Source organism: Arvicanthis niloticus, assembly GCF_011762505.2.
Source record: "Arvicanthis niloticus isolate mArvNil1 chromosome Y unlocalized genomic scaffold, mArvNil1.pat.X SUPER_Y_unloc_2, whole genome shotgun sequence".
In the NCBI taxonomy this organism is placed as follows: Eukaryota; Metazoa; Chordata; class Mammalia; order Rodentia; family Muridae; genus Arvicanthis; species Arvicanthis niloticus.
This window is the reverse complement of record NW_023044979.1, coordinates 2,334,255-2,362,057: the sequence shown is the minus strand read 5'-3', so window position 1 is coordinate 2,362,057 and position 27,803 is coordinate 2,334,255. Positions and strand designations below refer to the sequence as shown.

Sequence of the window (27,803 nt, the reverse complement as noted above, 5' to 3'; positions counted from 1 at the left end):
ATGTATGGGACTGTTTCAAGAATGGGAACAGAATGAGCAACATAGGCACAGTCAGTATACAACTTAAAAGGGCAATCTTTTAGTAACTGAAAAATCTTTATTACTGCAAAAAGTTTTACAAGTTGGGCTGATTTAAAGGGGGACTAAAAGCAATTGAGAAATTTTCTGTCCTGATTTAACAGTCAAGGGGCCAGAGGTGGACGAGGCCAGGATCTATATTTCACCTGTGAAATCATTATCAATCACTCTGGGGGAGATATTTAAACCCTCAAGAGTGGATATGGTATGTCCAAGAAGAAGTCCAAAAGTATTGGGGGGGGGCAAGGGGCCAAAGACCTCAGTATGTAGAACTTGTGTCCCCATCTCTGGTGTTAATATTGTATCGGTTGAGGAACAGAGGTCCAATCCTGCGCTGCTTGCAGTTGCTCCTTAAAGGGAGGTAATGTTTGAGTCTGAGGGCCTAATGTTTGAGGGGCAAACCTGATAGCCCCAAGGTTTTGTCTCGGATTGGGGGCCAGGGGCTGGCCCCTCTGGGAGTTTCCCTGATTCTGAGGCAAGGTATTATTTTGTATTTTTACCTTGGTGTGGCTCTCTGAAGCCCAATGTCTACCTCGATGGGAACGGGACACAAGGAGGCAGGGAGAGTACCATCTGCCTTAGGGGCTTTGCACTCCCTAGAAAAATGTCCTGGCTGTTTACAGTTAAAGCACTTTTTCTCGTGGCCATCCTGCTTGAAATCCTTAAGGGCAGCTCCAATGGCAGGTCCTATTGCATGAGTTGAACCAATGGCTGCACACAGTTTTATATAATCAGGAATATCAGCACCACTATGGTGGGGTCGTATTGTTGCCTAGCAGGCAGGATTTGCATTCTTAAATGCAAAGTGTTTGAGAAAAGCACTTTTGTTTTTCTCAGGACCAACAAGTCTTTCAGCTGCATCAGTAAGATGACTGATAAAATTACTATAAGGCTCATCTGGGCCCTGGGGGACCTGGGCAAGAGAAGTGGTTGCTGATCCTTTCGGAGGGAGTTGTTTCAAGCCTTAAGACCCACATTTTGAATTTGGGCTAGAAGGCCAGGAGTGAACGGAGCCTGTTTTTCATTAGTATCATAAGGGCTCCGCCCCAAAAGCTTATCTTTGTTCCATTTCATAGAGGTTTTACTTTCAGAATTGCAAAGTGCTATTTCTCTGCAGTTTTCAACAAAATCTGTCTTCCAGAGAACATAGTCACCTCCAGCCAGAGTGGCACAGGCTAAAAAAATACCAATCCTTGGGAAGAAGCCACCGTTCACTCAAATTTTGAATTAAGGATAAAGTAAAGAGAGCTGTTGGTCAGTAATTTGTTACTGTCATTTTTAAGTCTTTCAGCTGAAGAAACCCTAGCTTGTGATACTGTTGAGTTTTTATTTCATCTTCCTCACTTTCTGAGTCCCCTGAGGCTTTGTTTTCATTATCAGAGGCCTCAGTGCTTGATGACACCATATCCTTATTGTCTTCCCCAGCAGCAGAGTCATTTCTCCTTTTAGAGGGTGAGGCAGTGTTTTTATTTCTGCTATTGGAAGAGACAGCAGATTTGCTTCTGGTAACAGGAAAGGCCAGTACATGTTTTTGAGATTTTGGTTTAGATTTATTCTTAGAGATAGCAGGCATTGGGAAGAGGGAAGGTAATTCTAAATTAAGAGCTCCCAGATCTTTTACTAACTGCAAATGTTCCCATTTTTCCTCTATTAACTTTCTAAGAGAAGCCATTTTTTGTGAAAGTTGGGCTTTAGCCTTGGTGGTATGATTGTTAATATTGGTCAAGTCGAGGACCAGAGCACAAAATGGAGCAGCAATAGTATATGGAGGTGGTCTTGGCATGAATGAGCATTGGGGCAGCAAGTCAGGATTACCATATTTAGCTGCCCCCTCCTCTAGGGACAATGTCTCTGCAGGTGATTGTCAGGCCCATTCTTGGCCAGGGATTTTAAGGATGCAAGGGAGTGGTAAATGTTAGCAAGAGGGGGTTTTTGCAGTTACTGGCTCACCTGCAGCAGCCTCAAGGGGAGCAGCAGGGATGTCTAAATAAGGTTTGGGAATAGAAACAGACTCACACACAGAGAGTGGTCTAGAGTGTCACTGTAACACCTTTTCCCCTTCTTTCACTAACTCACGAATATCTGGAAATTGTATATAGACTTGAAGTATATCGTGCACCAGGTTCCAATAGGAAAAAACCTGAACAGGGACTTTCTCAGGACCAAAGATTTTGTAAAAATCTTTTAAGCAATCTCCAACCCTAGCCCATCATTTCTCATCAGTAGTCCCCTCGTGGGGAAACCATGGACAAATAGCACCAATGAATTCAAAAAATCTTTTAAGATCCTTTTTCTTAACCCTTACTCCTCATGCCTTGAGGCTCTCTTTGAGACCCTGTAAGAACAAATCATGTTTGCTCAATGTTTGTTCCATAACTGCGTTGCTTTTTCTTACCTTCACTGGATCAATCTCACAGGCGGGCTACTCTGTGGCGATCACAATGCGGATCTTCTCTCTTCTCTTTTCTCTCTGGAGAAGCATTGATCCTATGCTTACAGGACGTCCCTGTAGAAGCAACGTTCAATCGACCACAACCCAAAGGGCCACACGTCTGGCGCCAAGATGCCCTGTCCCTCGGGGATTCGACAAGACCCTAGGGAAAGGGGCAAAAGAATGAAGAGATAAGAGACACAAGGAAGAAGCACCAGTCTGAATGTCTGATCTAGTGCTTAAATTTTATTGTTCAGGCTGCCATTATAAAGGCAAGCAGGCAGGAGGGTCATCTGACAGTCAGAGTCCAGGGTCATCCCATAATTGCAGAGTTCTTTAAGCCCACAAGAATTCCTAGCCCAAATTACTTATCTAAATATTTTCTCACAAGCAAGAAGGCAATTAAAACATTTCTCAGCCCAAGTTGCTTATCTGATTAATATTTCGTCCCTGGCAGAAGGGCAATAAATAAAGTATTCCTTAACTCAGGCTGTTTACTTACCTGATACTTGCTCTCAGGCAGAAGGGGGTCTTGGCTCCCAGCAGGGGAAGGGGATGTATGGGAAGGCTCATGCCTCCTGCTGAGATATTTTTCCCCCAGGAGGGACCATGCCTCATGCTGAGACAGCTCTTACCCCTGAGGAACCTGCCACAAGACTGTATAGTATAGAATATAGTTTATTCAGGATATGGGGAGGGGAGTTAAAAAGGTAATAGAGGAAGAGAAATGCAGAGAGAGGCAGAGAGTAGAGAAGTAGAGGCCAGGCATGAGCATGTGCAGAGAGAGAGGGGAAGGGAAGAGCACAAGAGGGCAAGAGAAAGAGAGAACAAAAGGTCAAGAGATCAAAAGAGAGGAAAGGGTAAGTAGCCACATTTACAGGGGATCAGGCTGTTGCCAGGTAACTGTGGGGAGGAGCATACCTGGCTGTTGCCAGGTAACTGCAGTGGAATTTAGACAGAATGCTAAGCAATAGCTGGGAAATCCTTCCACTTGTGGGCAAATTAATATCTCCACTGCAAACTGAGTACTGGGCTATGGAAACTGTTCACATTGATTACAGGAAGAAGAAGGCAAGTGTTGTGTGGAAAGCTAAGGTAAGGTCTGGAGTCAGGTCCTGGTAACTGCAGGATCATTGTTCTTGAGACAGAACAGCAGGCAGCAGAACAGCCAGAGCTGGTTTGGTGGGTTCTCCCCCAGGGCTGGGTGTTGTGAAATTCCTCTTTGAAGACAGAAACAAATGCTAATTGGGTGTAAACCCCTCCTGAGCTCTGCAAAAGATCTGACCCTGCTCTGGAAGCACACTTTAAGCTTGAGTAGTGGTAAGTCTCACTGGCCAATCAATGCTTCCAAGCAGACCTCCCAATCAGACAAGGAGGCAGTTCTTCCTGGTATCATTCTGCAAGTTCGATTTGGTTGTGCAGGCTTTAATGGTCATCTGTGCCCTGCTCTGAGCTCTGAGCTCTGCTGTGGGTGCTGTGTGGAGACCTCAGGGAAGCTCTGAAATCAAGTCATGGTGAGCACAGGATCACTGCCCACAATGGGTAGGGGCAGGCGGTTGAGCAGTGGGAGCTGGGGTGCTGGGTCCTCTCTGGGGCTGCATTGGAAGCATCAGCCAGATGTGACCACCCGTGAGGTCCCTGGTGATGCCCCTCATGTGTTAGATCAGGAGGTGACCTCTGAGTAACTTCACTGTCATGGCTGATTCTGAATCTGCACAAAACATTTGGACCAGTTTTTTCTTGTAGAAACATGGGTGGTTTCTCTGACTCTGCAACACATGTGTCCAAACCCTTTTGTCTTTTATAGTATACATTAAGAAGACAGGTATAAACCTAATAGATCTGGTTTTATATGTTACTTGGGTTTTTGTTTAGTTTTTGTTAATCTTTTTCTATTGCAGTTTTTTATATTTCTTGACTTTATATGTTTAGGGTTTGATTATTATGTGGCAAAGACACTTTTTTTCCCAATTTATTTGGCAGTTTGGATGTTTCTTGTACCTTAATAGTCATCTTCCTCTTTACTTTAAGAAATTTTTCAGTTATGATTTCATTGATACATTTTCCAGTCTTATTTTGGTGGGAGTTTTGTGACTGGGTTATTGTTCAATGTACGGATTTGCAGAGAGCCTTGGCTGAGTGCTGCCTCTTTTACTGATCTGTTTGTTTGTTATGTTCCAGAGGGAATGCTTGCTAATGTTGAAAGCTGGGAGAAGAGGTGTGCAGGAAGAGATGATCTTAGTAATCTACAAGGAGACTTTGTCATTAGCAAGGTTAACCTGCTTCTGGTGTTTAGTACAGTACTAGAGGCAACTGGGAAAATTGCATTTTGGATAACAAATATTGTGGTAGATCTATGGAAAGTTTACCTTGTGTCCTTTCAGGCATGGCATGTAGGTGAACAGGAACTGTCTGCCCAAGTGGGGGCTATGATACAGGGATGAGGCAGGAAAGGAAGGGCAAGTGGGGATTGTCTGCAGTGTCTTTAGGAGGCATGCACAATAGGAGGGGTAATTTTCACTAATATTATTTTCCAATGGTGACGGCCACTGGTATTGTGTGCCAGTTGTAAGCTCAACTGATATTAGGGTTTGCAGTAACAGACAGTGAGGTAGGCCTTTGGATAAAGTACCTGTTCTACTGTCAGGTGTGGCTTGCAGGTAAACAGTAGTATCTTTTGATAATAAGGGGCTTAGTCAAAATGATGAGTTTGTGAAGTCCAACCAACTCTGTTTTTGAGATTGCACAAAGTCCACTTGGGCAAACATCTTATGACTAAACCCACTTATCAACAGCCAGTCAAGGTACAACAGCAGGGTTTAGCTACATATGGATAACTAATAAACCTTAAAGAGGAAAAAAATGTTAACCTACCCATCATAGTTGTCAGATGGTTTTGTCTCCTTATCTGGTTCTTGCAAATTATACCAGACATGCCATTTCTAAAAAAAATAAGTTGCTGACCTGTATGTTAATGTCCCAATCTTGTTGTAGCTGCAATAAATACTCAGCACCCCTAGACTTGGCCTCTCAGTTTAGACCTGATGTGAGATTGACTGTGGAGAATCCTTGTTACTGAGCTCATAGTACAGACCTTTGTGTATTTGCATTGCAATAGGTTCTTGGTGGTTATTGGTGTACCAGTGAGTTGGGCACATCTTGGTGCATGGACTGGAACCCGGAAACCCTCAGGAATCCCAACTGAATGCTGATGTGTCATTGTTCTTTGTGTCAGAGTGGCTTATCTGTCAGATTTGTGTCTGTGTACCTTGGGTTTTAGATTTTTCTTGAGTATTTGTAAAGGGAGATGACTAAAGTGAATGTGGAAGCACAGTATAGTGGATGCACTGGAGCATTGAAGCCACAAAGGGCTTGGAAGATGTTTCAAAGCCTGGTGTAGGGGATGGTGTGCCCATGGTCTTAATTTTTGGGATGGTTTTCAGCTGATATTCATTCTAAAGCCAAGAAAAAGCCAGGTTTAGAACTAAGTGTTTTAGTTAGGAGAGATGACAGAGGTTTTGGTTAGTCAACAAAATGATGGACTGTGTATTAGGACTATCTTGTACCTCACTGGTACAATTAGAAATAATTATGTTCTAATTGTACTTTGAGAGAAATGTTTTATTTTAACAGGAAGGGTGATATGTAGGAGGAGCTAAGGTAGGAGGAGTACTGAGAGGAAGAGAAGGAGAGAAAAAGTTAGGTGATGGGAAAAAGAAAGAGAAAGAGGGAAGACATGGAGGCAGATGTTCATGTGTCTCCACCAGCCAAAGATAGTTGATATATCTAGGTTGGGTATTGGGTTATACTTCTTTATTTTTGGATTTTTTGAGACAGGGTTTCTCTGTGTAGCCCTGGCTGTCTTGAAACTCACTCAGTAGACCAGGCTGGCCTCATACTCAGAAATCCACCTGTCTCTGCCTCCCAAGTGCTGGGATTAAAGGCGTGCACAACCACTGCCCTGCTGGGTTACACTTCTGTTGAGCATTACAAAACTTATAAAGCCTTTGATTAACATTTTGAAAAAATTGTATAAAAGCAAAAAGGGAAAGTGGGCATGGAATAGGGGTTTTCTAGGGAGGGGAAATGGGGAAAGGGGATGGGATCTGAAATGTAAATAAAATAGCCAAAAGAAAAAAAATTGGAAAGGTTAAAGCCTACTTAGAACCCTGCTACATGGCTCACAGCTCCCTTCCTATCTTCATTGTCTCCTTTATACAATGGGAGAAATCTGCTGAGTAGCCTTTACCACCCCCTTGTGGCTGTCTATTTTGTGTGTGGCACTTTGTTATTCTCTCATTGAGGAAATGAGACAGACTCCATCATAATGGATTTAGTTACTAGCCCCACACCTTGGGTTAAATCCTTCTTAACAACAGGACTTAGACCCATTGACTAGTCCATGACAGAGAGCTCTTTGAGACAGCATCCAGGGCAAAATCAGGCTCTGCCTACCTTGTTTTACAGGGTAGAAAGACAAAGACCTCATTTCCAACCTCCTGAACTACCCTCTGCCCAGTTCATATGTGACTCTGTAGTTTTGAACTTGGAGCCTTCATGAGATGGAAGGTCGTTCTTCATCGATTCTCACAAATTTAGCATATCTTCCTTGGACCAGAGATCCTGTCCTTTGTTGGTGGTCATTTCCAGGTCTATGGAACAATCTGCTTTTCTGTCCACCTTCCAGCTGTTTTAGCCTCCTCTTTGGTAGCACTGGCCTGGGAACCTAGGGTTAAAGATGCTTACCCCAGGTCAGCACAGCCTCTGAGCTCCCCATTCCAGTGTATCCTTCCCTGCTCTGAGTCAGGTGCCCTCTCTATTTTGTTCTTGCTCATCCACAACTCCAACTCTGTCTAGTAGTGTCAGGGGTTCCTGTAATTGATATGGTTAGCTCATTGGTTTTGTATTGTAACAACGTCCTCATTTATTATTGTGTCTGTGTCATAGTTGTTTTCAGTTCTCGGCATTTCAGAGCTACAGTCATCTGAAGGAACCTCAGTTGAGGGCGAGTCCTCATCAGAATGGCTGGTTGCTATGTCTGTGATAGATAGTGTTAATGATTGATTAGGAAGGCTCTTCCACTGAGGATGGCAATATCCCTAAGCAAGTGGTCCTGGGCTGGAAGAGAGAGCAGGCTGAGCTTGAGACAGTGACCAAGCAAGAGAGCAAGCCAGGAGACAGTGTTTGTCCATGCTTTTTTAATTTTATATTTTATTTTCATTTCAGATGCCATCCCTTTCCCCACCTCCCACCCCTATGAAAGCCCCTATCCCATGCCCTTTTTTTCTTTTTGGTTTTATACACTTTTAAAAAATTATTAATTAACGGCATTATAAGTTTGTTAATGCTGATTCTGAAGTGTAACCCAATACCCAACCTAGATATATAAACTATCTTTGACTGGTGGAGACACGTGAACATTTGCCTCCATGTCCCCCCTTTCTCTTTCTTTCTCTCTCTCATCACCTAGCTTCTCCTCTCCTTCTTCTCCTCTCCTTACTCCTTCTCTTCCTCTCCGTACTCCTTCCCACCTAAGTTCCTTTTACATATCGCCATTCCTGTTAAAATAAATCTTTTCTCTCAAAATACAATTAGAGCATAATTATGCTAATTTGTACAAGTGAGGTACAAATCTATCATCTATCCTAACTAAAACACTTAGTTCTGAACCTGGATTTTTCCTTGGCTTTAGAATGAATATCAGCTGAAAACCATCCACTCAAAACTTTTCTCCCAAAGTAAATAGCCAGGATTGGCTTTGAGACCATAGGTCTTCAATCCCGTCAGAAATCCAGAATGGCTGAGTTAATTGTCCATGCTTTTTGCTTTCAGTTTCTAATCTAAGCTCCCAAAATGATGGACTGTGATCTGACAGAACCATGTACAACAGACATTTACTACCTGAGATGCTTTTGTTTAGAGGACTTAATCACAGCAGCAGAGTAGCAAGTTAGAACAACAATGTTATTTTGCTGCTGTACAGAATCTATGTTGTAGATTGTATTCATGTAGACAGGACAAATTTTTGGTAGAAAGATTTTTGGACTGGTTGGGGTCTTTAACTCTCCATTAAGGGTCCTGCCTGATGCAGGATGTGGCCTCTTCAGCATCCATATCTAACTGCTATACATCTCAGCTAAGATCAACCTTAGACTCCATGGTACCTATTTATGGTCTCTGACACATCCTAAATGTACCCCCTCCCACCCCCAGCCAGCTGCAGATTTTGATTCATTTTCCCCTCTGGCCCTCTCTTGTCTCTCACCATACCTGTTGCTGGTTCTTCCCGATTTCCCCTTTCTTATCTGTTCTCCCATCTAGTTCTCTGTCTTCCATCTGCCTCTTATGATTGCTTTACTCCCCCTTCTGAGTGAGATTTAACCATGTTCATTTTGGCCTTCCTTGTTGTTTAGTTTCTTTGTGTCTATGGGGTGTAGTGTGGATTTCCTGTATTTTATGATTATTATTCACTTGTAAGTGAGTACACACATGCATGTGTTTTTGGGTCTGGGATACCTCAATCGAGATGATAGTTTCTAGCTGTATCCATTTGCCTGCAAAATTCATGATGGCCTTGTATTTAATAGCTAAATAGTTTTTCCTTTTGTAAATGAACCACATTTTCCATATCCATATTTTGGTTGAGCAGCATCTGTATTATTTCCACTTTCAAGTTATTATAAATAAAATGGCTCTGAATTAGTGGAGTCCCTACTTTAAGTCACCTGCCTTCACAGAGGCCCTCCTGTATCTCCTGTTGGTCCTTTGAGAGGGTGTGGGCTCCTGGGTATCCATAATGGTGTATCAAGTCTCTATTGGGTTAGGTTCATACTCTCAACTGAGGCCAGACGTGGCAGCCCAGTTATGGGAACAGATTCCAATGATAGACAGCAGCTTTAGGGACAGCTCCTGTTACAGGTGTTGTAGGACCATCATGAAGACTGAGCTGCACATCTGCTACTTACAGGCCATCGGTCCTTTGTCCAGCCTGTGTGTGCTATTGTTTTTGTCTCAGTTTCTTAATGTCCCCAAGTATCAAGGTTTACTGAGGCTGCTGGTCTTCCTCCGGAGTTCCTATCCTGTTCAGGGCCCTTAATCCTTCCCCCAACTTTTCCATCAGAGTTGCCAAGGTGAATGCAATGTTTGATTGTGGATCTCTGCTTCTGCTTCAGTCAGCTGCTGGTGGAGCCTCTCAATGGACAATTATACAAGGCTCCTGTGTGGGAGCATCACAGAGTATCCTTAACAATGTCATGGATTGGAGCTTGTCCATGTTGGTTTCCAATTGAATGAGCTTTCATTGTCCACTCCTTCAGTCTCTGCTCCAGCTTAACTTCTACATTTCTTTTAGACAGGATACATTTTGTTCTGGGTGTCTCCAGTGTTGTGGTTGAATCTGATCCTTCAGCTTTCTTCTCATGCTCCCATACATTCCCCATTTGGACTCTGTCCCTCAATCACATAAGATACTGTGCACACATTTGCTGTTCAATGCTATGCTATTTTGCAAACCTGGTGGTTTCATATTTTTAACTTTATTCATTCTGATTTTGGTTTTCTAGAACAAAATTCTCTGTTAAGCACTTCCTGTTCTGATTGTAGATATAGAAAGCACATAAGCCACCTGACATGTTTTTGCTCAATAAGCACATGATTTTGTACTGCTCTTTGTCCACATCTTTGATTTTGAAGTTTGGCAAAATATATGGATTATATTCTATGTCTCTGGATGGCTTGTGCTCATGTCGTCAATATTATCTGATGTTTCAGAGTCATTGAATTGCAGGTGTATGATGTTCTGCCTCACTCTTGTGTTTGTTCTGAAATTTTTGAATAAATAAGTGTATTATATGTGTGTGCATGAACATGAATGTGTGCCTCATCTTTACTGTTCTCAGAAGATGGCCTCAGAATTCCTGAAATTGAAGAAATGATAGGTGTAGGTCCACCTATGTATGCTAGAAATTGACCACCATTATGTGGAAGACCAGCAAGAACTTTCAACTCCTGAGCTATATCTCCTGAACTAAACTCTTTATTCCTGATCATCATATACATTACTAATATTTTCCTCTATCTATTTTTAACTGTTCAAACATGCATTGCCTTTTATTAAAATTTAATTAATGTTGCTGTTTTAACTGGTTCACTGCATGTTTTTTCAAAACAAATACAAACCTACAGTGAATGTATAATTCTTTGTAGGAATTTCAGTAAAGAACTGTGAGTTCATTTTATCAATTTTGATTCCTGGTTTATTTTTGTAGCAGAGTGAGGTTCTTAACATGTAACATTTGCTGTACTGAAACTCAATAGATAGACCGTGCTCCCATCTAGCTCAATGACATACACCTGCCTGTACCTCTGTGATTAAAGACATGAGCAAATATATGCAGCTTGTCCATCATTTTTTTAGTCAGTAATTTTTCACACAATTTTTCTGATGTATGCTCAGTACTGTTGATCTGTTTTCCCCTGCATATTTCTGTCAATTGCCATTTGTGTTGCAAGACTATATCCTAGTCAAAAGGTTCAGAAGTGACACAGGTGAACCTTATATTTCAAGTTCCTTCTAAACTGACATGGTGATTATATTATAATTCATGTGTCAGCAAATAAGTGGAGGAATCACCTGAATTACATGATTACATTGTCCAGGAAGCATACATTTACTTTGTAGTGATGTCAGTATCAGGCTTTGTGTTGTACACATGTATGTGATATTTTAGGAAGCAGTGAGTTTCGATGATGTGCATGTGAACTTCACTGCAGAAGAGTGGAATTTGCTGGATCCTTCCCAGAAGAATCTCTACAAAGATGTGATGCTTGAGACCTACTGGAACCTCAGTGCTATAGGTAAGTCTGTGAATTTTCTTTTGCTTCTCAATATAAGGGAAAAAATGTTTCTGGGTTACTGATGATCATCCCTTATTTCCCCAGAGAACAAGTAATATTTAGTGAAATAAATCAGGTTCATTTCTGTGAAAATTCAGAGTAACTTGAATTTTACCTAATTCCAATACCATATCATTTATTTTTTTGTACCCTGTGTTAGGCTCCTATTTGGAAGACCATTATGTTGAAGAACAATGTGAAACTTCTAGAAGTCATGAAAGGTACTTTTAATGTCTAAACTGATACAAATGTGCCTGTGAGAAAATTTTAATATAATCTGGAAGCTCTAAAGGAAAGCACGTGTGTAAAATATCAGTCATTTTATTGTAGCTATGATTATAATATTCTCCCAAAACTATGTACCTCAATGTCAGTTATCTGATTTGTGTTTGCAAGGCATTTATGTAAGAAAGAAGAGAAGGAAACAATGCCTTAAGAGATTCCTTTATTTGATATGTATCTCATTTAGAGCTGTGTTGTGGAACAACAAATTTGTATTGTCTCATAATATTTAGACGTTGTACATTGAATAGTGATAAACATGTATCCATAACCTTCTAATAAGCAAATATTCCATGATAAAGTTGGTGATACTCATATCTTGTAGTGAAATTTTAAAATTTATTGTGAGGTCACTTTATGAGAGTCAAGAATGTTGTTGTGGAGAAACATTAATCATGTCTACAATGAACAAAAATTCAATGTGTGTGCATTCAATGTGAAAACTTTTCATTTCTTCTGCTGTTTTAATGGGTGTATCAATTGTCAGAATGTATGCAACTGTGGGAGCATAGGGATATTATAAAGAACAATGTACCTTTATGTATTTTAGAACAATGAGAAGATATGTAGTATTCTGCCTTTGGTAGAGTTTTTGAATTTGATAGTTGTTTGCAGTAAATTCATTTTCTGACTTTACTGGGAACATCCCCAATGTCACATTGCAGAAAATCTCTGTAGGTACTAGAAGTTTGGAAATTCTTCTGTCCATCCTGGTTCACAGTTCTCCTGTGGTTTGATTCACACTACAGGAAAAACTAAGAATGCTATCAGCATTTTAATGCTCTCAGTTGTTTTGTATTTCTTCAGACATGTGAAATACATCATATAGAAATCTCATATAGAAAAGGTGGCTATAAATGTGAGCCATGTAAGAGATGCTCTTACCATCACATGCATTTCAAAGAGATCAAGCAAGCAACAGTGAGCAAGTACAACCGTGAACATGAAAGTGATAAAACCTTAAGATCTGAGTGTTCTTTACTGTTACACCACCTGTAAAATTTATGCATATTGGTAAAATGACTGATCAGGCTAATGAATGTGGTAAAGCTTTCACATGTGCCCATTATTGTTGCAGGCATGAAAGAATTCATACTGGAGAGAAACCTTATGAATGTAATCAATGTGGTAAAGCCTTATCATATCACAGTCATCTCCAAAGACATAAAAGAACACATACTGGAGAGAAACCTTATGAATGTACTCAATGTGGTAAAGTCTTTTCATGGCACAGTCATCTCCAAAAACATAAAAGAACACATACTGGAGAGAAACCATATGAATGTAATCAATGTGGTAAAGCCTTTTCATGTCACAGTAATCTCCAAAGACATAGAAGAACACATACTGGAGAGAAACCTTATGAATGTAATCAATGTGGTAAAGCCTTTTCACGTCACAGTCATCTCCAAAGTCATAGAAGAACACATACTGGAGAGAAACCTTATGAATGTAATCAATGTGGTAAAGCCTTTTCACGTCACAGTCATCTCCAAAGTCATAGAAGAACACATACTGGAGAGAAACCTTATGAATGTAATCAATGTGGTAAAACCTTTTCATGTCACAGTCGTCTCCAAAGACATAAAAGAACACATACTGGAGAGAATCCATATGAATGTAGTCAATGTGGTAAAGCCTTTTCATGTCACAGTCATCTCCAAAGACATAAAAGAACACATACTGGAGAGAGACCTTATGAATGTAACCAATGTGGTAAAGCCTATTCATGTCACAGTAGTTTTAGATATCATAAGAGAACACATACAGGAGAGAAACCTTATGAATGTAATCAATGTGGTAAAGCCTTTTCATGTCACAGTGGTCTCCAATATCATAAAAGAACACATACTGGAGAGAAACCTTATGAATGTACTCAATGTGGTAAAGCCTTTTCATCTCACAGTTGTCTCAATTGTCATAAGAGAACACATACTGGAGAGAAACCTTATGAATGTCATCAATGTGGTAAAGGCTTTACACAACAAGGTCATCTCCAATATCATAAAAGAACCCATACCAGAGAGAAACCTTAGTTATGTAATCAATGTGGAAAAACCTATTTATAAGTGAAGTCTCCAGAGACATAAATGATCACATACTGGACAGAAACTGTATGAATGTAATTAATGTGGTAAAAGCCTTGTTCACAATGTTTTTGTTTTCAAAACCATAAAAGGATGTATATTGGAAAAAAACCTATGAATGTCATCATCGTGATAAAAGCCTTTGTATGTTCCATTAGTCTCAAAAACATAAAAGATCCCATATGGAAAGAAACCTCATGAATGTAACCAATGTGGTAAACACTTTTCACAACTTTACTGTAGAGGACCGCTCTGCCAAATGTTGGAACCCACATTGCCACAAGCTTGGGGCCCAAATTGTTAGAGCCTGCACTATTCCAAGCTTGGGAGCTAAATTGTTCTGGCTCGTTCTGTTGCTCCAGTCTGTGGGTCAGGGTTCAGCAAGAGAGAGAGTGAGTGTGAGGATGGACATGAAGAATGAAGAACAGACAGAGTGTGATTCAGTCCGATTTATTCTTATGTCTATCTCTCTTCCCACCTTTCTTATTCTCTCTTTCCAAGTCCCAAGTCCCTAATCGAAAGTCTCAAAATCCCAAGTACTTTCTTCTGTCTGCCTCTCACTTTTTATACCACTCTAAAGTCTCACTTCTTAAGTCACACCTTTAAGTCTCACACTCCCAAGGGAAAATCCTGTTTATCTAAAACAAGATGTTATCAGAGTGTGCTCAGCTGTTGTAGGCTGTTGAAAACAAGTCTCTTGTCAGGGTATATGACTCAAGATGGCTGCAAGGATGATAACTGCCTTCTGTTGGCTCCCCCACTTTATAGCCTTCATTTTTATGAAAGAACAGGTACAGGAGGGAAACCTTATGAATGCAATCAGTGTTGTAAAGCATTTTCAAGTCACAATCATCTGCAATGACATAAAAGATAACATACAAGAGAGAAACCTGCTTAAATATTAATGATGTGGTAAAGCCTTTGCACGTCATAATTCTTTACACATACAGAAAAGAAACGAAACCAGAGAGAATATTTATTAACGTAATCACTGTGATAAAACCTTGACAATTCACTTTTTTCTGTAACTACACAATGAAACACATTCAAGAGAGTCACTCAGTGTCATCAAGGTGCTAAGCCCTTGGATGTGGCAGCCATTGCTTGATACATAAAAGAATACATACTGTAGAGAAACTGCATGAATTTCATGAATGAGGTGAAGTCTTTGCATGACAATATACTCTCCAACTACTTCAAATAACATACCCTTTAGAAAAACCTTAGAAATATAACAAACATAGAGAAGTCTGTGCCTATCACTATACACTCCAAAGACATAAAAGACCACAAATAGGACAGAAATCTTATGAATGTACTCAAGTTGGAAAATCCATTACATGCCACAGTATTCTCTGAATACAAAAATCAACAGATACTAGAGAGAAACCTTCTGAAAGTAGTCAATGCGGTAAAGTGTCTGCATGTCCTAATCATATTTAAATGCAAGAACAAATTCACAGTAGAAATTAACTGTGGTGATTTGAATATGCTTGTCCCTAAGAAGTGACAATGTTAGTATTTTTGGACTTGTTGGAGTAGAAATTACTGTTTTGAAAGAAGTAAATTTCTAGAGTGATGGTCTTTGGAGTTCCGGCTAGTGTAAAACAGACTCTGCTACTATTTTGCTGGATGACAGTCTCTTCCTGGATGACTTTTCATGAAGATGCAGAACTCTCACCTCCTTCTCCAGCATCATCGCTGCCTGCATACTGACATTACTGCTATGTTGGTAATGAACTAAATATCTGAAAGTGTAAGACAGACCAAAGTATCTATTTGCATTTAACACTGTTGCCTTGGTCACAGTGTCTTTTCTTAGCAATGGAAATTCTATCTAAGACAGAAGTTGGTACAGACTTAAGTATTCTTATTGGTAGGCCTGGACACATTTTCGTTGGAAGCAATGTGGGTTTGACTTTGGGTTTGTACATGCATTAAGTGGAACTTCATGGGCCATGCTAGTAGAACTCATATGTGCTAAGGGTGGTTTGAAATTTGTATATAGTTTTTATAATGCTTTGTTGAAGAATGTTGCTGTGTTTTGCTCTAATCTGAAGGTAAAGAGGTTTATTTTTTTAATTGCATTGATAAAGGAAGTCTCAGGAAAGACAAGCATAACCTTTTTCCTGTGTTTACTCTCATGGTGATTGTTTGAAGGAAAAAAAATATGAAATGTTAGCTTCAAAGAGAAAATCTCACCAGGAATTTGAATGAAGCTAAATCCTGTGATCAAACATAAACAATATTTTTAAAGAAATGGTGATATTATGGCAAGATTCCATCCACCTAAACATAAGGATGTGAAGTTTTATGGATGAGAACTGTATAATGTTAGGCATTATTATTAACCACTAATTGTTTTTATGTAGACATGAGGAGATACAATTATGTGTCAAATTGACAATGTACAGATTGTGATTGCTATGCTGGGTTTTCAATTTAAAATCTAAAAGGATATAGGATATACTTATGTCCAGGCATGGTGGTACACACCTTAAGTCCCAGGAGATGAACATCAAGCAGATCTCTGATTCAAGTCATCCTGGTACAGAACAAGTTTTAGGTAATAAAAAGCTTAGATATGGGCAAAGTGTTACACACGTATTACTCAACATTCAGAAGACAGAGCCATGCAGATCTCTTGAGTTCAAGATTCATCTACAGAGCAAGTTCAAGGACAGCTGAGCTTAGGCAATGAAGTTGTTTAAAAATAGAAAGCTGGTGATGAAGTTATAGAAGAGACCATGTTTGGGCCCCAGCAAGCAGAGGAACTCAGGAACTTTGTCCATGTGACTCTGCTTTTAGAGGAAAGAATAGAGTGAACAACTGAGACAATTGGTGCTAGTTGGCTGTAGTTAGAAAATTAGTGGGGTTGAAGAAGAACCCAGCACCACTGAGGTGATATCTTCTGGTATGTTTTTTTTTTTTCTGAGAGGAGAAAGAAGTTGTATTCCAGAGGTAGCCAAGGTTGTCCCTTGTGGTGCAGCTTGACTCAGTCCTGTATAAGACTCACCCAGGTGGCACTGGTTTTAAGGCATGAGTGTTTCGTGCAGTGTGGCTGAGGCTTGGCACCATGAAGGGAGCATGAGAGGAATGTAGTGAAGACTGTTTGTCACAGAAGAACCCAGCATGTTGAAGATGTCAGTCTCGTGGGATGAGCAGAAAGAACAGCAGCAGCAGCAGTTGAGAGTAGTCAAGCAGAACCTAGTGACCTAAAGAGGGAAGAGCTGGAGAGAGACCCAGCTTCTTTTCAGGAGTGCAGAAGATCATCTGTGGATCCCAGATACTGGAACAAGAAGCTGTAATTTCGAAGTTTCTTTGCAGACCCCAAGAATTTTAGATTCCTAAGCTATCTTCTCAGGAAAACTATTTTCAGAAAATAAAATCAGCCAAACATAAAGAATTGTGCTGCAGTGAGCAGGGCAGGAAGGAGTTGGATATCGGTAGAACGCCTTGACATCAGACATGGAGATGCAGAGTTTGGAGATTTCCTTGCTGGCTTTTGATCTTCTTTTGGCCCAGTATTTCCTCACAATGGTGATTAGGAATGGTGACCTGTATCCTGTGAATTTGTATGGATATGATGTGCTATTTGTTTTGGAAAGTATAGGGGATTAAATTACTTGATTGGAATGATCTCAGAAGAGACTTTGAACTTTGGACTTTTAACATTTATGAGACTTCTATAGATGATGAGGACTTTTTAATTCGAACCTCACATATTTTGTATTATGCTATTTTTAAATGTGGTATTCATACAATCATGTGTTTGCACAATCATATGGGGGCAAGGCAGTGGAATGTGGTATTATAAATATGCTTGGCTCAAGGAGTGGGAGGAAGTTATTATGAGATGTTGCCTTGTTGGAGGAAGTGCATCACTATTAGGGTGTGCTTTGAAGTTTCATCCAGTGCAGAATGGGCCCTCCTACTAGCTCCCTGGCAGACAGTCTCTCCCTGGCTGCCTTTGAATCAAGATGCAGAATTCTCAGCTTCTTCGGCACCATCATGTTTTCTTGCATGCCTGCCATTCTTCTTGCTAAGATGAAAAAGGAATAAATCTCTGAAACTGTAAGCAAGTCCCAATTAAACTGTTGCTTTTACAGAAATTGCCTTGTTCATGATTTCTCTTCATAGCAATGGAAACACTAAGACAGAAAGCCAGTGAGTGTGCTTAATATGGTCAAGCTTTTGCACAATTCTCTAGTCTTCATTATCTTGAAAAATACATGCTAGAGTGTAAGCATGCCCCCTGTGACTCAGGTCATGTCTCCTGAGTCTTAAACAGGCCCCCAGATTCATAAACATGGTCCCTGTGTCTCAGGACATACCCCTGAGTCTTAAACATGCCCCCTCTGACTCTGGACTTGCCTCCTGAGTGGTAAACATGCACCCTGTGTCTCAGGACATGCCCCCTGAGTTTTAAGCACATTCCCCTATGTTTCAGAACACACTTCTGGAGTCTTAAACATGCCCTCTGTGACTCAGGACACACTCACAGGGTCCTAATGGACATGTTTAGTATAATGAAGCATTTTCACACCTCTGTAGTCTTCATCATTATGAAACTATTCATACTGGACAGTGGTTACATACTGTGTTAAAGCCTTTACATCATGGGGTCCACTGAGATCCAACAACTCAAACACAGGAAAAGCAAATGATAAGAATTCATTGTAATCAAGTCACTACTGATAAATCAGGTCCACAAAATAATACTCAGAAGCTTAGCTGCTCTCTATTAACATATGCTTGGTGATGGAACAAAACACCATCATAGGAAATGGAACATAAAAAACATTATTTATGAAACAAAACAAGGAAAACTATGATGATGAATAATATGCCTCATCTCAGATTATGACATTCCTCAAACCATAAATTCACATCTCACAGACAAGAGTCGTGTGCAGACATAGGTATTGATGCCAGGTCATGAAACACATTATGTACTTTGTTTGCTTTGAGAGTTGTTCCCTTTGTCTATACCTACCCATAGGCACCACATAATTCTTCCTGCAAATACTTGAAGGAATATTTTCATTCTAGAAACTGTATCCCTCACTGGCAAATGCATGTCCCTGTCATTGTGGTAAAATCTCTTTCTTCCCAACCACACATTTAAAGCTATAAGGCATGAAGATTATGGATATTTACATTCATCCCTCTTTCCTTAGCTAGGCTGGGATTGATGATAAGCGCTATCCCCTCTCTTGCTGCATTCTTGAAATCTTCACTTTTGTTTTAATTCTTTGATGAGACATGCTTAATCCTTTAAGCCATCTAACCTCTTAAATTATGTTTCATTAAACAATTACCGTTACCATGAGCATCTGGTCTTAATATAAAATCAGTAACCATCATATTGTGAAAGAAATGTGCTGTTTGTAGAATATATTGCAGATTATTTGCTAAGTTCAAAAGAAGTTGATATTATTTAACTGATTATGTTCTAAACACGAGAGTTTAGGTCTTCAGTTTCCATCTAGGCCATATCATATTTCTAGTCTGGAGTGAGAAGGTATTCAAATTCAGCAAATTCTCTTCTGCATGCAAGCATGTACCTGTTTCATTGGAAACCTCGTTTTCTGGGCACTGGACACAGTCAAAGCAGCAGTCTGCTGTTTCTTTCTGATGAATTTTCCTGAATCCAGCAGTACATGGTACACTACACCTGGAGGAGGGAACCTGAAGCAACATATATATAGTGTTGTGTGTGTGTGTGTGTGTGTGTGTGTGTGTATGTGTGTGTGTGTGTGTATGTGTGTGTGTGTGTAGTTCATGTATACATCATATGTATAATGACCCACAGATTGCTATGTGGGATATTAAAAGATATGGCTATAAATACTCCCCTGATTACTTAAGTATTTCAGGGATATTTTTATTTTGTATTACCCTGAAATGCACTGAAAGGCACCGTACATTTATATAACATGTAATATTATGTATGCAATAACCAGTTTGTAGCAATTTAAAATTTGTCCTTCCAAAACTGATTAATCAAAAAGGAATGTTTATTTGGCATCAGTTTCTCTATAAATATTTATAAATAAAAAATAAGAACACTGAGTTGTATGGTAAATCAAGAACAAGTTGTTTGGTGAGTATGAACAAAATATGTTATATAAGACACTCATAAAATTAATGAAGTTTTCCTAAGTTTAAAAGAAAACGTTGAACCCCCTATCCCACCGACCCCCTACTTCTATGAGGGAGCACCCCTACCCACCCACCCACTTCTGCCTCATCACCTTGTCCTTTCCCTATGCTGGGGCACCAAGCCTCCAAAGGAACAAGGGCCTCCCCTCCTACTGATGCCCGATAAAGGAATCCACCAGAGAATAGGGGAAACCAGAATGTTAATGATATTTAAAATGTAAATAAATAAAATAACTAATAAAAAGATATAAATTTAAAAAACCTTGAATCTTCAGAAAGATTTCTGTTAATAAATATGTGCTGTACTTAATTAAACTATAAATATGTTCACACAGGATCAAAAAAAATCTGTGATTTACATATAGTTACAAAATTTTAATTATATATATGTATATATACATATATATGTATTTGTACATATATAATACTATATGTTTAGTAAATACATTCCTGTGTCATGTCATTGAATAGGCATGTGGGTGCAACTGAACATAGAATCCAGAGGCCTTTGATCCCTATGACCAGATTTACATGAAGTTGAGAGTTATCAAATTTTGGTGATTGGAACTGAGGATGGTCCTTTGTAAAAGTAGCAATTGGTCTTAACCACAGAGCTATTACTTCAGTGCCTCATACTTTAAAATTTAGATATTCTGAAAAAATCTGTGGTATACCCACTGATGTTCCTCCTGTGGCCCACTCCATGTCTTCAGATATGTGAAGTTGTTGACTCTGTGGGAAACAAGGAGAATAGCTTCCTATTTTCACTTTTAATCCAAAGCCTTGTGGAAAATTCCAAGTGAAGAAAATGTCATATTCTTCACACTGATTTTCTCTATGGTTCATGTTCACCAGTTCTCCAACAGGGTTAGTAAATACCCTGGTTTTCAACAAGGAAGCCATCTAAATGAGATGCATCATTAGATAGTTACATATGCATATCAATAAAGGGAATGCCAAATTCAGAATTTCCTCTAATTTTTTAAAGACTTTCAGAAAAGACAGCTGTATTAAAATAATCTTGTGTAGTAAAATAAAATATACCTTATTGATAATTAAAATTAATATATTGAATACTCATGTTCGATGATAAAATGTGCTAGAAAAATTATTACCAGATATCAAGTAACATGGTGATTTTGTGTGTGTGTTTTTGTGTGCGTGTGTAGTGTGCACATGTTTGTCAAAAATACTTTGTGAAAAATGGAAGCCATGTATGTGCAAATGAAGGGGAAATCTGAATGTCTGCAAGTTGTGAAAATTAATGACAATTCTGGGTCTTTCATTTATATATATTATGCATGTATGACAAAAACACAAACTTAATAAAATGTGCAGTGTTAGTCATTTATGGTTTTATAAATAATTGTTAAGTTAAATGAATAACTATTAATCACAGCTCAAGTACCTATTTTTGTTTGTTTGTTTTTTGGGTTTTTTTTTTTTTTTTGGTTATTTTTGTTGTGGTTGTTGTTGATTTTGGGTTATTTTTTAATTTGTTTTTTGTGGTTTTTTGTTTTGTTTTGTTTTTTTGTTTTTTTCCAGACACTCGGTAGACCAGGCTGGCACTTTGAACTCAGAAATCCAGCTGCATCTGCCTCCCGAGTTCTGGGATTAAAGGTGTGCACCACCACTGCCCAGCTCATGTACCTATACTTGAGAAATTATTCTTTAGAAAAGCATTATAACCTAAGTTATAATGAGTCTAAGTTATAATAAGTCTAAGGCTTTTATGATAAAACTTTTAGTTCCTATTTTACATTTTGAATTCATTTGGTGAAATGTTGAGATATGTTTTCACAAAACTCCCTGATATTTATAAAAATGTATTGTTTCCATTTAAATCTTATCTTTGTGTATGATATTTCTCCATTTAATGAATCATTTGGGAGTTTTGCAGTGTAGAAATCTTTCCACAGAGAGAATAATGTCTAACAAATGTACAGTTGTTTCTTAGAGTCCATTTAAAAGATCACATTGATTTATCTAAACATAATGAAATGTAAGAAACTTTACCTGCAGACAGTCAGTGAATAATCCCTTGTGTTTTACCATTTTCTGAGACTCTACTTGTTGAAGAATGAGTTCATGGTAGATGTAGGCCACAGCATAAATCGCGTTGTACAAATTATAACCTTCATCACTCGGGACCATGTCATATTTGTGCAGTGTTGTCCATTCCAATGTGTTGATGAATGTAAACAGATCCATTTTATTGCTTTTCTTAGAGATTGAACAGTTAAAATAATTCCACCCCAGGACAGAGTCAGAAATGCTCACTGGGTATTTGTCAGTGTTTATTGTTTGCATAAAATCTCTAAGCTTAACAGTCTCACCTTTGTGGTGTGCAAAAGTGACAGTCCCATGGAAGAAATCAAGGGTGAAATCTTTTTTATTTGTGATAACATCCCATTGTGAGGTTGTGATCCAGATTCTGTGAGCACCTAAATATCCCCATCTTCTAAAGCTGATTTCTACAGTAGAGTTCATGTCACCATAAATGATAACAACCCTTGCTGTTGATGTTGTAATTTGTTCATCATATACCTTAGCCCTTGTCATGTATAAGTGCATGTTTTCTGGGATCACATTCACAAAAGCCAAACACATCCCATTCCTTTGCATTTCTTCTCTCATGTCTGAGAGAAACTGAATACCCTGGTCATCATCTGAGATGACCAGTCCAATCCAAGTCCATCTAAAATGAACCATTAAGGAAACCATGCCATGGAACAAATGGGTGTCCTTCGTGGCTACCTGATAGACAAAGGGCAACTGGTCATGGTCACTTAGGTTAGGATTAAATGGTCCAAAGAAAACCTAAAGGATGCAGAAGAGAAGATGAAACATCCACATGAGGAATATGATTGTTAGGATACTTGGACTTACATACAGGTAACGTTACTCACCTTCAGAACTCCTGTTAAGGATAATAAGATTATAATATATATATATATTTCTATTAGATTCTAGACTATTTATGACAAGTCTGAATGTCCTATAAAACAGTTTTATCTGTTTGCTTAGATATGATTTTTAACTCTTTATCACATATATATGTATATATACAATATATAATATATATACTATGTATATACACATATATACATATACATACACACACAATATGTGTGTATGTATATGTATATACAATATGTATGTGTATGTGTGTAGCAGCACACACATAAATGCATGCTCTCCAAGCTTTCTTGTAGGCACATGCAAATAAAATTTAAAAGTTGTTAACTATTCCAGCGTTATGCCTTCTTACCGTTGGTGTCCTAGAATAAAGTGCTAGTCTTAAGGATGATTTCCATGATGGTCCTATAATGTCTGCACCACATGTTGGATCTAATCCACAGATATAATTAATAAACTCCAAACTACGGTTTTGTTGTGAATATACTTCATCCAGAAGTCCCAATGTATCTCCACATAGGCCAACAATGATGTCGAAATACAAAGACATATTGGGTAAAAGATAAGGATTCTTGTTGATCTCTTCAGCAGCAAAAATCACTACCAGAAGAAACTCAGATTTTCTTTTTTGTATTCTAGAACAAGGAATAAAAATGATTAAGGGACATGTATGAAACATGAAATATAAATTGCAAAAGTTTGTAATATGAGACATGCTATAATTCTGTATCAATTTCTTGAATAAGTTTCATAAATTAGAAGTCTTTAGAACTCCATACAATTTAAGAATTCATAGATGTATGGTACTATAATATGATAAATTTTGTATTCGTGAAAACTGATAAAGATTATTTATACCTCTGTCATCTTTGAACTAGATTCTTGTCCTCTTGAGCAAGACTACTTTAAACTATATTTGGAGTTGTAATTCCACAGATAAATAAATAAATAAGCATGGCTTAAACCACACATAAAAGCTATAACATATTCTCCTTAAAATTTTTATCATTTAAATGCAATTTATACATCATATTTTTATTGAGTATTTTGAGAATCAGATAATATATCAAAAATTTGTTCAATTTTTATATTCATATTTTTCATAACCTAAAAATATTATTAATGAATATTTAATAATATCCATAACTGAGAATCCTATATCTAACATTGAGTACTAAATTTTTTCAAGACCTACAAAATATTTTTGGGGAATTTAGTAAAGGAGAATAAAATATTAAAAAGGAATCATTAAAAATTATATTCAAGAGCCCTTATATGATATAATGTGAGAGTATTCAAAGGACATTATACATCTGTGTACATTGTCTAACAATCAGTTTACTTAAAATGATTATCAGTGTTTGTAGGAAAGAAATTATTTCATCAGTAACAATATTTTACAGATTTCAAAATAGCAAACTCTCTTTGTAGTAAACATTAAAAAATGCTAGTTTTATGCACAGTGAAAAAATTATCAATATTTTCATGATTTTTGTAGAACATGTTGTTAATATTTTCAACTGTTAATATTCAATAAACAATAATTATTTTAAGATATATTTTATATAAATCAACTTATCTATTTCAAAATATACAATATGATACAATTATCCACATAACTAGAATATTAATCTTTATGCTCTTTTACACATCAATTTAATGTTACCTTTCAATGTGTCAATTTCATTAATTAACTATTAATTAACTAGTCAATTTCATTTAAAAAAAAGGTATCAGATTTCTCTTAACACCTCAGTCTTCTTAATTCTTTGAGAACCTTTAAGTGATATCTGAACACAGAAATCTTCTCTCCCTATGAAATGTGGTCACCTGGCCCAGGACAGTTGGCAGATTGTCTACTACTATTAGCAATTACCTCTCATCAGAAGTAAAAATGAAAAACATCCTCTTTTGATGAAATTTGCAATTTCAATTGGAGTGTGTGGAGCTAAGTTTTTCTTTTGAAAGCTGAAAAGTGCATTGGCCCAGTTCATATATTTATAAATTTAAACCTAATTATGGCTTATAAAACTGTCACCAAGGAGAATTTTCACTATTTTTCTACTGAGGTGTAGGATAAAACAGAATACATCAGAAATGAAATTCCTACTGACCTAACAGAGAAGTATAATAATGTGAAGCCACCATCACTATCAAAGTGCACACAGTGTACTGTGGCTAACAATTGGAAAACATATTCTTTAAATCTCAAAGACATGAAAATTGAATAAGAGATTGGTTGAAGAGACAAAGACAGAAAACTACAGGAAAACTCAGTCACAAAAAAGTAGTCCCAGTCATACAGATTATGTAAAATGTGAGTGATTTCAACACTCTTTCCTACATGATCGGCAGGCACAAATGATAACATCTCACACTTGAAATCGCAGAACTATGTAGCCACATTAAGAACAGGTTCTTATCTACAAGAAATGCATTTATTCTCCTAGACATTCTCTAATGTTATATTTATTTGATAATTAATAGATATATTGACCATCTTCCTGATAGTGATAATAAGACTAATATATGACTGGATATTTGCAAAATTGGACCAAAAGATTATTCTGGTAATAGAATATGAACCCTGGCAGTCTTTATCCACATTAAGTGTCAACTACAGAATGGCAGGAGGGATGCATTTAAACACTATTTTAAAAAGCAAGGTATATATGTAATGTTATATTACATTATATCACAAGTTATATGACATATATAATATATATATATATATAGTTATTCATGTAATCAGGTATAGTAGACCAGCACATACACATATATTTCAATGTCTGAATGTATGCCTAACTTTTGGAGACCAAAATTTGATAACCTTTTTATAAAGGCATTTAGATGCCTGCTCATACAAGAATCAATGGCAGACAATAGAATATAGGCAGTGTTGGAGTCTCTTCATATTGAGCTCTTCCCAAAGATAAGAACTGTGAATTCAAGGTAGATTAAGAGACATCTTTCAAGACAAGATATCCACAAACACTCAACAGAATCTAGTCTCTCTCATTGTCCAGCATTGTGAACTGGAGCCCAGCGTAATAAAGATAAACTAAACATTTCAAAGTATTAAAATAGTCAATGATGTAATAATTTTCAGTAGTTCCTAAAGTAACGGACAGAACCCTGCAGTTTGTTTATACTGTTAAATATTTCTAATTCATGACATTGAAGAAGGAAACATAGTTAATGACTTACCTAAAAGGAATAAGTTGATTATAGAAATCGTCTTCAATAGCTTCCTCCCATAACATAAGCGAAAAACCACAGTCACTTCTCAAATGCCCATCATTATCCTCAATATTCTTTATCCTCCAAAAGCAACTGAGTTCAGTCAAACAGCACAAGATGAGAGAAAACTTCAGGAGCAAAAAGGAAATAGTGAAACCACGTAGCTTCTTCATGTTTGCTAGGATCTAAGCCAGAGCAGTTGTTTAATCTGTTTCTTATGCAGACAAACATCACACACACACACACACACACACACACACACACACACACACACACACATTTACAACTATGTGTCTGTTTTTAAGGCTACTGCTGTTTGGAGATCTACTTAATTATATTCAACAATAATTTTCCACTCATCTTACGTAATGCTCCCTGGATTCAGTGGGAAAATTCTTGCCTCAAGCTCTACATCTGAGATCTGAAAACTTTTGATCAAAACATTGTTGAAAACATGTTGTGAAGATCATGTTCTCCATCCTCAGGTGCCATGATTTCATTCATATTCCTGGCATAAATATTTTCAGAAAGTATCTTCTCCTGGACAGCTGGGACCAGACCATGTGTCAACAGCCATATATATGAACACAATGCATCTCATCAGAACTTCCACAGTAAGACAAAAGTTGAGAAGGTCATAAGTGATCCTTAACATTTAGACATTGAGTTTAATCATGGGACATTATATCTTCCATTGTCTAGTGCAGGGAAGGGCACTCTCACATGCAACATTGAGGCAGGAGTTGAGCATTCTCTCTGTTGTTCATATACTATTCTATGCTAGTCATGTTCACAAAATCTCTTCAAAATCACGTAATTCCTGTCATCTCTAGAATTTGTCATCATGCTGAATCCAGTAATGTCCAGTATCAGTACCTGCAAAGACATTCACTGAGTTATAATGCTGATATCTTGCTTGATAATCAATTTCTGACAGTCAGTGTCATTTGATGAAATATTTCTTTGGTTAATGTTTGTTAACACTTCATTAAGAAATTTGAGAACAATTTCATACATTTTACTCACAGGAATGAAAGAAATTAGATGTCATTTATGAGAGAGAATTTTATTGCTAATGTTAGTATATACCTTTTTTTATTATTGTCTAGTTGGTATTTGTTTTGCTACAGTCCTGTCTTGGATTACATTGCAACAACACAGATGTATGTCTCTCGTGCTCATTTATGAAACTTGGTTAGATTACAATTTGTGACACAGATGGAACATTAAATTGATGTGTTTTATTGAAGTTTCTTATATTTTTGCCCATAATATCCACACTGTGTTAAGTGGAGTCTTTATCTCAATTTCTGTAATGGTTAGTGTGTCACTGGCTTATAGTAAATATTGCTATTGAGTTTATTGTGCTATCTTAGTTACTATGAGTGAGAATTTGTTTCATACTTTGGTTGAATTATGAATTTGTCAGTTTAAAAATTTTAGTACTTTTGCAGACCTATAGATTGTGTAAATTGAGTGTCTTGTTGTGATAGTCTATACTTTTGTATACTGAGTGGTAATACTGTGTCAAAAGAACTGGAAATGTGGATGGAGGGTGACTCTTCACTCCATTGTGCTCAGTTCAATACTTGGCTGGAAACATTTGCATATGTTTTGGGAAGGGTCTGGCAGAACTTCTCAAGAGACAGCTAGAGGTCAGAATTCTGTTCCTGCATGGATGACTATTTTGACCGACTGTTGACTAG

The 27,803-nt window shown here is 37.8% G+C and overlaps 1 protein-coding gene across 1 annotated transcript; it reads right to left on the bottom strand.

Annotated features, from left to right (window-relative positions):
* Nucleotides 1-337: 337 nt before the first annotated feature.
* LOC117695982 (vomeronasal type-2 receptor 116-like) lies at nucleotides 338-26,270 on the bottom strand. The gene is made up of 8 exons (XM_076706169.1): nucleotides 26,065-26,270; nucleotides 23,210-23,492; nucleotides 21,955-22,758; nucleotides 20,602-20,841; nucleotides 19,341-19,380; nucleotides 2,576-2,672; nucleotides 579-674; nucleotides 338-428 (listed from the first exon to the last, which is right to left on the bottom strand). The coding sequence occupies exons 1-8, from the start codon at nucleotides 26,268-26,270 to the stop codon at nucleotides 338-340; spliced, it is 1,857 nt and encodes a 618-aa protein (XP_076562284.1).
* Between the last annotated feature and the right edge of the window lie 1,533 nt (nucleotides 26,271-27,803).

Bases quoted from the DNA above. Each gene is read 5' to 3' on its own strand.
- LOC117695982 (XM_076706169.1), bottom strand. From the start codon at position 26,270: ATGAAGAAGCTACGTGGTTTCACTATTTCCTTTTTGCTCCTGAAGTTT. The intron at 22,759-23,209 runs GTAAGAAGGCAT...TGCATCCTTTAG, and splicing joins TTTATTCTAGGACACCAACG to GTTTTCTTTGGACCATTTAA. The intron at 675-2,575 runs GTAAGCATAGGA...ACATTTTTCTAG, and splicing joins TGCTTCTACAGGGACGTCCT to GGAGTGCAAAGCCCCTAAGG.